Raw genomic sequence first — 12,604 nt, forward strand, 5'->3', positions numbered from 1 at the left:
ATATGACTATACTTACATTTGAAAACAAAGCAAGATGGTATAAGGAATATGTTCTGAATGTTCTCTCTTTCCCTGTTTTTTTTACTTCTTTTTGTATGTGGTATTTTTAAATGTTAATGAAGTACCCTATTATGATCGTTGGAGCAAGAAATATTGAGCTTCATGAATTCCTATTTGTGTCATTTTAAATAAGTTTCTTTTTCACCCTTATAATTCTATTATGCTGTTTGGGTATTTAAAAAGTGCTAACTATAAGAATATTAATGCCTTGAAAATTTTAAATGACCTGTTGAACTATTAAATTCAACACAAGAAAGCATGTTTGACCTTCGGTTAGAATACTTTTTAATTTCTACAAGGAGATAATGGAATCATTGGATTCTTCTAGGCATTGTCTTAATTGGGAATCTCAGGCAAGTTTAACAGAGCCTGCACACTTAGAATGTTTAAATGTGATTTAATTGATTACTTTTTGTGGTATACTCCATCTTACTCTTAACAGATTTTCACACAGGGCCTCATTTCCTGATTACTGTGATCAGACGTTGTAGTGATAGATTTTAGTTTTTCTTTTTTCTCTTTAATATGAATATTAAGTAGTTACTCCCTAATATTCTAATACAGAGTTTTCAGCTTTACATTTAAATAGCATGGAACTTACCTTTGTTTATCATGTGTAACTTGTGTACCTTCTCAGATCATAAAGGAATAACATTTAGAGGTGAAAACAGGTAATGTTTTCTCTCTAAAACATAAATGAAGAAAAACTGTGCATGACACAACAATCCAAGAAAATGTAAAAAACAAAACAAAAACCTGTTGAGATAAACATGCATTCAAAATGTCAATCATCTTCAAAGGAAAAAACATTCGAACGAATGAATTCCAAAATACAATACAAATTATACAGTCTTCCTAGTGTTCTAAGAAAGACCAAAACCAAAACACAACAAACCCTTAATGCAGAGGTAGAAGAGGTAGAATCAGTTCCCTAGTATACTTACCTATTTTTTGAGAAAAAAAAAAAATAACTAATTGCAAAGTAAAATAATATAGTGCATATTAAAACAGAATGGAGAAGTATTAGAAGATGGTATAGGTCTTCATCAGGGCATAGAAGTGATACAGGCATTACTGGGAGCAGTGTCATACAAGGGACTGAGATTACACACAGATCTCTGCGGTGCTTAGTCGCTCAGTCATGTCTGACTCTTTGCGACCCCATGGACTGCAGCCCTCCAGGCTTCTCTGTCCATGGGATTCTCCAGGCAAAAATACTGGAGTGGGTTGCCATGCCCTTCTCCAGAGGATCTTCCCAACCCAAGAATTGAACCCAGTTCTCCTGCATTGCAGGCAGATTCTTTACCATCTGAGCTACTAGGAAGCCCCACAGATGTCTAGTCAAGGGAAAACTTGGATAAAATGTTTTAATAATGAAAATGGGGTTCTTTTCATAGTGGCTGTAAGCCATTGCTTATTAGGCTGGTCTTCTCATTGCTGGTGTGACAGTGAGCAATCTCAAAGAAAGGAACATGATTTCTTCTTCCCCTAGCATTGATATTGCTTCCTGCATAATTCTCTGGTTGGCCCTTCCTGTGCAGTCTTCACACTGCAGCAGTTGCTGTGCCAAATAGGAGGTACTCTGATTACTAGTGTGGTTTCCATATCTATGAAAAGTTAAAGTCACATAATTGCATTCCCATGTGAATCTCAGGAGTCCTCTATGGTCGATTCTAAAAAGAAAAATTACATAAATAGGTGTACACATAAATAGGATTTATCTTGTCAAAAAATAGACTTAAGGATATTTCAAGAATAGTATTTGAAATAAGGCTCAAAGCAGGAATGACAAGTTATGTTTAGGGTATTTAGAATAGTGTTCCTGGTTGAAAGCAGAGTTGTTTTTTGTTGTTGTTTAGTTGCTAAGTTGTGTCTGACTCTGCACCCCATGGACTATAGCCCACCAAGCTCCTCTGTCCATATTTCCCAGGCAAGAATACTGGAGTGATTGCCATTTTCTACTCCAGGATATCTTACCATACCAGAGATCAAACCTGCATCTCCTGCATTGGTGGATGCAGGTGGATTCTTTACCACTGAGTCACCAGGGAAGCCCAGAGTTGCTTTTAGGGAACAGCAGAATCATAGTGAAGTTGTTGAAACCTTTGTACCAGGTTACATTTGCTTTGCAGGCAACAGAATGTGTTATAGAAAGAGGTGATGTGTGTGTGTGTGTGTGTGTGTGTGTGTATGCAACGATCCAATTAAAATCAGTGTTGAGTAGTTCTCAAACTTTTTGGTTTCATGATCCCTTGAAATTCTTAAATTTTATTGAGTAACCCAAAAAACTTTTGTTTATGTGGTTATGTTTATTGGTATTTGCTGTATTATAAGTGAAAGCTGAGAAAAACATTTAAACCAAAGAATATACAAGCACAGCTTTCATTTTCTGTCAGGATATGACATCATCATATCATATACCTTCTGGAAAACTCTACAGTACATTCATCAGAGAGTGAGAGTGAATAAGGTAAATGTGTTTTGGCATTATTGTGAAAGAATGTTGACTTGGTGGATCTCCTGAAATTGTTGTGGGTACACCAAGGGGTCCCTGGACTTATATTTAGGAACCATAGTTTGGAGGATCATGATATAATTCAGTGGTTCATATTTAGTATTTGTGGAGTAGAATTAAATAAAATGAAACGCAATGAAAAGCAGTGGAAATGTGAATGCATTGAAGATATGAAGGTTACAATATTTTGTGAAATATAATTTGTGTGTATGAGATCAAATTTCGTCATAATGCAAAATATTTTTCTTATTAGGGGTTTTAGTTTTAAAACTTTGAAAATCACCTCTTAAAGTTACATTTATGATAGATATATTCAGTATTGGTATGAAGATTATATTTCAGGAGGAAAAAAAATCAGAAGCGAGGAGACCAGTTACATAGGCATGGCATCAAGGGACTGATTAAGAAAATGGCATGAACGTGAACAACAACGTTGTTCAAAAAAGGAAGAGCTCTCAGATATCTGTGATAAGAATAAAGTCTGAGTGCTTAGAGTGAAGCAAAAGCTGCATTATCAGACAATAATATGGTCAGCAATTTTAGGTCAACTTTTCCTTAAATGTAACTGTGTCTCATATTCTGACAAATACGTTATTCTTTGTAACTCCTTTAGCACAAATCCTGACCTCTTTTCTTCACATCCTGCTGTGTAAGCTTGAAAAGCACAATCCCCAGGTACTGGTCTCATTTTGCTTTTTAAGCCTAAAGATCTGTCAGGCGTATGTCCTATAGATGTGAGTGAATCATAGTCAAAATGAGAATAATATGGAATGGAAGCTTGTTTCCTGTTCCTTGTCTGGCATTTTGTACAAAAAAGTCCTTATTATTCACCACAATGTTTATTGAAATAGTCAAACTGTATTCACATCATGAGAAAAAATGGCAGTTTGAATAATTCAGTGAACGTCAGTTTTACAGGGTTTTGCACGACCTCACTTTCCTTTTGGGTAACTTGAATCACTCGAAGTGGAGGGCACTTCTTAGGCTGTTCTGTGTGTGTGTGTGTGCTAAGTTGCTTCATTCGTGTCCGACTCTTTGTGAATCTATGGACTGTGGCTGGCCAGGCTCGTCTGTTCAAGGTATTCTCCAGGAAAGAATACTGGAGTGAGTTGCCATGCCCTCCTCCAGGGAATCTTCCCAACTCTGGGATCCAACCCAAGTCTCTTACGTCTCATGCATTGATAGGTGGGTTCTTTCCCATCGCGCCACCTGGGAAGGCTGTTCTGTAATTCTGCAAATCACCTCAGTAGTGATATATAGTGTCTCTCTACACCAGGTGGGTCATCTCATGCATACAAGGACCTCATATTTGATTCTTTTTCTACTTTTAAATCACATGCCATAGTTTTGAGCATACAAGGCTTAGTTAACACATGTTAATCAATTTGTTCAATAATGAGAAACCAAAGAGCCTCAATAACCATGTTTTCCCCTTGAAATCCACTAATAATGATTGAGATAAATGGCAGAAAATATGATGCTGATATCATTAATACTTATGTGGTATGTAAAGATTTGATTAAATCAAAATTTTATACCTAGTTAGATATGAAGAAAGATAATTTTTTCTTATGTTGCCCCTAGGAAACCTAGCAAACTTCAAAGGCCTTATAAATCACTGAAGATAGCACAGCTGTTTATAGTTATAGCTGGAATGCAGATTCTTTTATACTTAAATTATTTTGCTACATAAGCAGACCTTAAAGACATGAAGGAGGTGATGGTTTTGCTCTACTTCGAGTTAGTTTCACTTCAAATAGAGCATTACATTCTGTGTGTTTTTTTTAGTACCTTTTTTAGGAGGAGCTCTATGAAGTATTCAAACAGGCAGAATAATGAAGATACTATAAAATCTTGATATACAGTTAGTTACTGAAGAAACAAGAAATGTTGAATGTAAAGAATGTATGACCCCTAAAGCAGGAGCTTGAAAAGGAGTGTGTGCTTAGCGGGGTTTTTGGCTGAGATTAAATTCGGATATCTCTAAGACTAATGGGAGTTACTATACAGGGACTGCAATTAGAAAATTGCTAGCCCTTGGAAGCCTGTCTTCCCTCTTAAGAATTGTACAGGGGTAGTTCGTGTGTTTCTCTGCACCTCTCTGGACATTTGTTCTTTGCCACTACTTTTGAGGGAGCCAGTCTGATTAGTTCAGGTAGAATTATGGCCCATTCGAGATACAGTGCTGCATCCCGGGCTACTGCTGGAGTTGCTAGCCAGCCTCTAGATGAGATTCAATTGGATCAGGTCCCCAACTTTCTAGTTTCATCTGTAGCCAGCTCTCTGTTAGGGATCACTGGGTAGGAGGTCAATCAAAAGGGAGGAATCAGACATGAAAGGCACCAGGACTGAAATCCTCAGTATGGATATATATGCAAGAGGATATAGAAGAGGATATATATGCTAAAGGCAAGGCTACAACAAGCACTTGCACAGATTGTGCCTGCATGAGGGCATCTAGCTAAGAAGGCAAATGATGGTTGATTTCCAACTAGTATTCAGTTTATCAAGTCTTCTGTCTCTTCATGGAGGTGGCTCACTTATCAATTCCCCAAAGGTGGAATATGGATTGGTGGTAGCCTTGGCATAAAAGTAGATCACAGCCACAGTGAAACATGTTTCAGGCCAATATAAAGCAATAGTATTGACATATGTTTTTCTAATTTATCACTCACTTCTTATTCAACAACATAAGTCTCTTAAGACTTTTTAAGAGTATGGACATTTTCAGATGAAGTGTATAATAATATATATAAGTTTTACATTCCTGTTTATAATGTTCACATTGTTAAGAGTTCCTAATAAGAATTCTTTGTTTCAAAAAAATTATTATGAGCAAAATAAGTTACAGAGACTTAGTTATTTATAATTAATGATATTTTGGGGATTTTCCTGATGGCTCAGGAGGTAAAGAATCTACCTGCAATGCATCAGATGAAGAAGACTTTGATTCAGTCCCTGGGTTGGGAAGATCCCTTGGAGGAGGAAATGGCATCCCCTTCCGGTACTCTTGCCTGGAAAATTCCATGGACAGAAGAGCCTGGTGGGTTAACAGTACGTGGGGTCATAAAGAGTCGGACATGACTAAAGCAACTGAGCATAATAAACACAAATGATATTTTGAGTCTTCATCATATCTTCTCTCTGCTCTTACTGAAATTCTCATTGAAGGAAGTAAGGAATATTAACATTCTCTTTGGAAGAATAAAATGTGCATATTTTCAACCAACTGGTCCGTTTTAGCAAACTAGTAGGGTGACCAGTGGACGTGGACATTGCCATTAAAAGGTAAATATGAGAGAAAGAATTATCCCATAAATTAGTTAATTTGTATTTATATTATTTTGGCAAGAGATTTTAAGAAGAATAAAATGTAAGTATCAGCTGTATAATGTTTGTAGAACATTATGAAGACTCCAGGCCCATTCTCCAGATGTGTGTGTGTGTGTGTGTAAACGGGATGAAAAGTTGGGTCTGAAAGGTACAATTATCACGTTAAGGTGGTATATTATAATCCATTTTACTGGATAATTTAAGAAACTCTAAAGATTCTGACCTTCAAATGATTTAGATTGCACTAGAAGGAAACTGTAATCATGATAAAAAGCAAAGTCCAGAGGAAACAATTTCTGGAAACAGAAATAATCTGATTAAAATGTCCATTTTTAGACTATTTAATGATGAAATTGTATCTGATAGCATAAAATGCAAAGATTAACAGGTTCGTATACAAAGAGAGCCCACAACTTGGTTTAAATATAACAACCCTGGGTTTAATTTTTTTCATCTGTGTCAAGGTAGTGATCTTTCAAAATTTATTTATTTTTCTTTAACTGATCTTAATGATATTTTTGGTGGTATAAAAGATTCATTAAAAATCAAAGTTCGAATTAAGAATAATTCTTTTTGTAGGGTCTTTTGCATGTTTGGATTATCTGACGTCTTCTTGCTGTTCACCTTTACATACATTAATTGTTATTATTGGAGTTAATGTGCTTTGCTATACCATAGAACCCCAACATCTGTAGAAATCTGACCAGTAATAATGTGAGGTGCCAGATGTCTTGATTTTAGTGAATAATGTCCTGATAATATTAAATATAGGGCTGTGAACTTTCAGTGCTAAGCTTTAATCTATTTATGATTATTGAAGAAATCAATTAAACAGTTGCCTTAGTAGTCCTAAGGTTAGATACATGTTCAGATTTAAAAACCCTTTTTTATCCCTGCATGTTTTTTAGTACCCATGAAACAACTTCTTTAAGTGCAAATACTTTGATAAAATTAAAATAATACTGTATTTTCTGCTCAAAATTGTCTATTGCTTGTAGGTTTTTTTTTTCCTGAAAGATATGAAACCCTGCTAGGAGCCACTGATACATTATTATTATAAAATAATAACTGGGTAAATTCAATAAGAGAGTTTATAATTACTCAAACACAACCACTATTTATTAATCACGTACTATATGTGAAACTGAAACTGTTAGTCACTCAGTTGTGTCCATATCTTTGTGACCCCATGGTCGGTCCATGGAATTCTCTAGGCAGGAATACTGGAGTGGGTTGTCATTCCCTTCTCCAGGATATCTTCCCAACCCAGGGATTGAATCAGGATCTCCTGCATTGCAGGCAGATTTTTTACCATCTGAGCTACCAGATAAGCCCACTTTATTAATCACTTACTATATGTATGACATATGAAATGCAAAGATGAGAACATAAATTAAATGATATTTCTTGAGCATCTGCTATGTTCCGGGCATTCCTCTAGGCTGAAGGTACAGAAGCAAAATAGGTCAGATTTCTTCTCTTATGGATCTCACATCATTAGGGAAGAAAATCAGTCAGATTAATTACTATATTAATCACCATATTAATTAATGATATATGTTCTGTAGAAATTAAAACTGTTCATGAGCAACTGTGTGGGTACTTGCAGTGTATGATCTGGCAAGATTTCCATAAGGGCATGATAATTGTAAGGGAGGTAGGAGTCAGTCATGTGCAGTTCCAGGATAAGAGCATTTCATCAGCGGAAACACACGGTGCAAAGAGACCTAGGTGGGGAAGGGCTGGAGTGTTCCTGGGACTGAACTGGAGCAGGAGATACAGGGAGGGGAGAGAGTGAGAAAATAAAAGCAGAATATAAGTAGAAATATAGACCAGGTTGAAGTATTTAAATTAATATAGTGATTACTATGGTAATTAATCTGACTGATTTTCTTCCCTAATGATGTGAGACCCATAAGAGAAGTAATCTTACTTATTTTGCTTCTGTACCTTCAGCCTAGAGGAATGCCCGGAACATAGTAGATACTCAAGAAATATCATTTAATTTATGTTCTCATCTTTGTATTTTATATGTTATACATATAGTAAGTGATTAATAAATTGGGCTTCTCTGGTAGCTAACTGGTGCCAATTCTTTGGCAAATTCTAAGCAGAAGAGTGATGTAATTCAACATGGAACAAAGAAATGACCAGTGAAGTTAAAATAGAGGTTATTGGAAACTTAAAAGGATTAGGCGAGTAATGGAGATAAAACCCAACTGGAGCAAACTGAGAAGAGAATAAGAGGAAGTAGAAATAGTACCTACAGAAAATTGTCTGTGAAGAAGAGCAACAAAGTGGGAAGCACTAGGGGAATTTAAGTTCAAAGTAGTTTCTTCTTTGTAATGAAAGAAATACATTTCTGAATGTAGATGTGCATGATCCAGTAAAAAGTGAGAATTTGTGATTCAAATGAATGATTCCATCTTCTCAGGAACAAAATCTTCTTTAAAAAATATTTATTTAATTTTGACTGTGTCAGGTCTTAGTTGTGTCATGCATTCCTTGTAATAGGAGGCTCAGTTGCCCCATAGCATGTGGGATCTTAGTTCCCTGATCGGGGGTCAGACCCTGTGCACTGGAAGGCTGACTCTTGACCACTGTACCTGGAACAAAATCTTTGAGTCAAAGAAAGGAGATGGGAAATCCAGATCACCATTAGAGGAGCTGACCTTGACCTCTGATGGTAAATAAATAAATAAAAGTTATCTACCATATCAGGAAGAATGTAGCGATCAGGGGGTACACATAGGGGTAGGGTTGTAGAGTTGGTGGTCAGAAGGTAGATCACTTCCATTTTCTCAGTAAATAATAACTGAGAATAAGTGAGTGGACTGGGGATAGCAGATTTGAGAAGAATGGAAAAACAGGTAAAAAGGTTTCAGCATCATCACTAGGCATATCAATTAATAATGAATTGTTTCAGGCATTATGTGAAACTTTGAGTTGTGGATCACAGTCTTTTGACTTGTTCACATACAGAATGAAAAGCCTTTTTGCAGAGTCAAAGAGAATGTTTAAGGCCATACTTTTTGAGAAAGTTTGTCATCCTTCTTTCCAGATCTGTTTGTTCATTTATTCAGGAAGATTTATTAGTAGTATTGTGTTATTTTATTTTTATTTTGAATTCCTAAACTAATCCCTTCTTTTAGAACTGCTTAGTTTCTTAGGTAGGAAGTTGTCCCCCAGGGAGTTCCTTAATTATTTCATTGAGAGGTGTAATCATTACTCATGAGCTCCATGCATTGCTATTATCACCATGCTAAGTTTAGCCTTTGATATTTTCATTCCATAATTTTAGCCTACTGTGAAATAAATGAGCAGAAAAACCAACTGCAATAGTATGGACTCATCAAACTTCTGGAGCTAGAAAAAACTTTAGAAATGATGCAAGTTACCTCCTTTTGCGAAAGAGGAAAAAGCCCAGCGGGTGAAATGACTTAACACCAATCCCTTTAGTTGCAATGGAAGGAAAAGAAGGTATTCTATCCCAGTCCTTTAAACTCTCTTATCATTTTGCACTTAGTTTAGGATAATCACTTTGTTTGAAATCATAACAGCTCTTTAAATGCACATTTCCTTTTCTGCATTTTGGACACTTTGTGATTAGTGAACTTCTTCTAGTTTTCCCAATATCATCATCAGGCATGTTCCTTTAGAAAAACTTGGCTAGCTCTGGATTTTTAAATAAGAAATATTCTGTTGATGGTTTACCTGCACTGTGTAGGGGATGGATTTAATTTAAGTAGTTAAAAGTAACTGTAATATTCAGATGAAATGATAGATTTAACTAGATTTTCTCCAAAGGAAAATGTTAGAGGAGGCACATAAACATTTGAAAGCATTTTAAATATTCTTGGTTTGAATAAGTATATTTGTTATATTTTAGAGTTCATGTAAACCTATATTGCCTTTTAAATTCAAGTGTCTTATGTCTCCATTTGACTATCAGAAATTTAAGTAATGTATCTGACTTAGTATTAGGAAAAGGTCAAGACTTAATATGGGATTAAAATGGAGGAGAAATTTTAAAAATAGATATTAGAAGACTGACTTATTGAAAACAATTTTAATTATTTAAAGCAATAGCTTTGAAGGTGACATTGTAATAGCTTTTTTTCTTAGTTGTTGACAGTTTAATCTGATTTAGTGCCAAGCATCATAAAAGATGATCTACCAAAGCAAAACATATGGCTTGAATATATCCAACAGAGCAGTAGCTAATACAGTTAAGTGTTTAGGAGGAGGTGTTATCCTGTTAAATCAAAATATATTATTATTCACTTTTTAAACAATAGAAAGACGTTGGATTTATTAATGCAAAGTGGTTACAGTACATTTTCCAAGGAAATTGAAGTAGATTTCCCCCATCCATTAATTTCCATTACCACCCATTCATTTCTTCCCACTTGCAGTCAGTGTACTGATGCAGCATTTGTCTCACATTTTCTATTAACTGATGTTTAGCAAATCCCACTCTGAATCTTATCAAATGACAGGCACTAAAATTTTGACAATCACATTAAAATAGAGATTCTAATTGGGAAGAAGTAACATAATAGTAGCATTGAATGCCTTTCTAATGTAATGCCCATTAAGATGTTCATATGCAGAAGATAGCTGAAGATTGTGCTCTTTTCCAGAGAAGATGTAACCTTTTCCTCATCATGTCTAATAAATGCCCAGGGGAAGCAAAATAATAAGGCCTTCCATTATTGTCAGGGGAAAACTAAGTAGCAGGCTAGACCTACAGGCTACAGGAATGCTGTTAATTGTAGATGTTATTAGTTTTCTGTTTTTTTTTTTTAAAAAGTCTCTATTGGGATTTGGGGAAAAGCTAGGGTGGCGCCATGGAAAAGATTTAATTGGCTTATAGGCAGCTCTGTTAAGAATTTCCGCATCTGACATTTCATAGTAGCAAAGAATCATATGTATTCTTGTGTGTGTGTGTGTATATGTGTGTGTATACATATACACACACACACACACATATATATATACAAATTTATATGTAATTCTCTCACATATGAATAAAATGCATAAATGCTTTAGTTTCATGAATTTGAAATATAGTTTTAATTTTCAAAAAATACTGGATAGTAAGTGTTCAGAATAACTGGACAATTTATAGAAAATTAAAAATATTAGATGAGTTTATTTGTTCATTGATATTTAAGAAAAGTAATATACAAAAGCTAATGTTGTATCAGTTTCTTGTATCTTAAAAATCTACATTTTTAGTAAGTGTAACTTTAAATAATTGAAAATCAGAATTCTATGGGAGAGAAGACAACATGATATGAAAAAGTAATGTTAGATCCTTTATTGGCCTCATATGAGAAGTTCCATATAAATGTATAAAACTAAAACTTTGTATGGTTGTATAAAATGTGTAAAACTAACATAAATACTGAGTTCCATTTTAACTAGAGAATTACATTTTTATATAAAATTTTAAGATTTTTCTTATAGTACAATCTTTATTTCCTTTGACTGTATTGTTGTGGTTATTCATACATAAAATGTATTAAGCTCTGCTAATTTCTTGTCAGCCTTGAAAACCATAGCTTTTATCTAACCAACAATCTGACATGGCATCAAAGAAAGCCACAAAAGATTTTGCAACTTCATAAAATCCTAGAGAAAGCAAAGCTTTTTCAACCATTCAGGCAAAAATAAATGTAATCTGGGTTATTAGATAATCATTGTAAGTCAATTTTGAAATACTTAAACTTTAATAAGTCAATTAAAAACATCAGTTTGAAATTTATCATTATTAAAAAAAATTTTCTATTATGCAGAAAGCTCTCAAAGACTTTCATCTGCAAGTTTGAAAGCTGAGACCTGTACAAATGATCGGTAAATATGATAAACTCTATTTTAGGACAATGCATTATTTTTCTGTTTTTCTAAGTTTTCTATATTAACATAACTAGTATTTTCCATTCATATAGCCCCCAAAACTGTAGTGTCTTTCATTGAAATGAAACATATTAAACATATACATATACATCATACACATGCACACATACACATTTAGAGCACATGCATTCTTATCTCCATTGTTCAATGAGAAGTGCATCTCACTATGTTCTCAGCTCTTAAAAGTAAAATTTTAAACTGAAAATTATATGTTTATCATTTCTTTATTATCTTTAAATGAATAACCCAGGTTAAACAAAAGCTCTCGAATATTTTGCCTATTTTATGTCTTTAACTCTCTTAAGAAAGAAAGAACCTTTAGCTGTCATAGAAACATCAATAGGACTATTCCCTTAAATGCATTACTGGAAGTTGGAATCTGACCAGATTTAATACCTCATTTTGTAACAGTATTCTTATGTGAGAATGTACCTTAAGGTAAAAATCTACCTGAAATAAAGCATTTTTGAATAGCTGCCACATTATAATTTCTAAAGAAAACTGGATCTAAATGAAAAGTTGTCAATCAAATTCATGTAAAATGAATGATACCTAACTAGGTTTAAAAAAAAAAAATCAATATGCCTTTTCTTACAAACTGCAAAATTCTTTTGGAGACAAAGTGATCACAATTATTTGATACATTTGGATACTTGTAAATTAGGTTTTGTTTTTAAAAAGTGCACATTTGATGGAAAGGAAAAATCTGTTATCTTTTAACTGAAAGCCAGACTAATTTTTATGTTCTCCATCTTAAAGGAAACCTATGGACAG

General features: G+C 34.3%; 1 protein-coding gene across 34 annotated transcripts in view; it reads left to right on the forward strand.

Moving 5' to 3' along the window:
• NRXN1 (neurexin 1) overlaps nt 1-12,604 on the forward strand; it is a 1,199,463-nt gene that overhangs the window by 59,431 nt on the left and 1,127,428 nt on the right. For 2 of the 34 annotated variants that reach the window (XM_081593719.1, XM_081593720.1), the window contains exon 3: nt 3,239-3,250. The exons of the other annotated variants lie outside the window; for them this stretch is intronic. In XM_081593719.1, coding sequence (XP_081449845.1) covers nt 3,239-3,250 — 12 coding nt within the window. The remainder of the gene's footprint in view (nt 1-3,238; nt 3,251-12,604) is intronic. 34 annotated transcript variants of the gene reach the window in all.

This window comes from Giraffa tippelskirchi, chromosome 4 (genome assembly GCF_054371585.1).
Source record: "Giraffa tippelskirchi isolate mGirTip1 chromosome 4, T2T-mGirTip1v1.2.pri, whole genome shotgun sequence".
Lineage (NCBI taxonomy): Eukaryota > Metazoa > Chordata > Mammalia > Artiodactyla > Giraffidae > Giraffa > Giraffa tippelskirchi.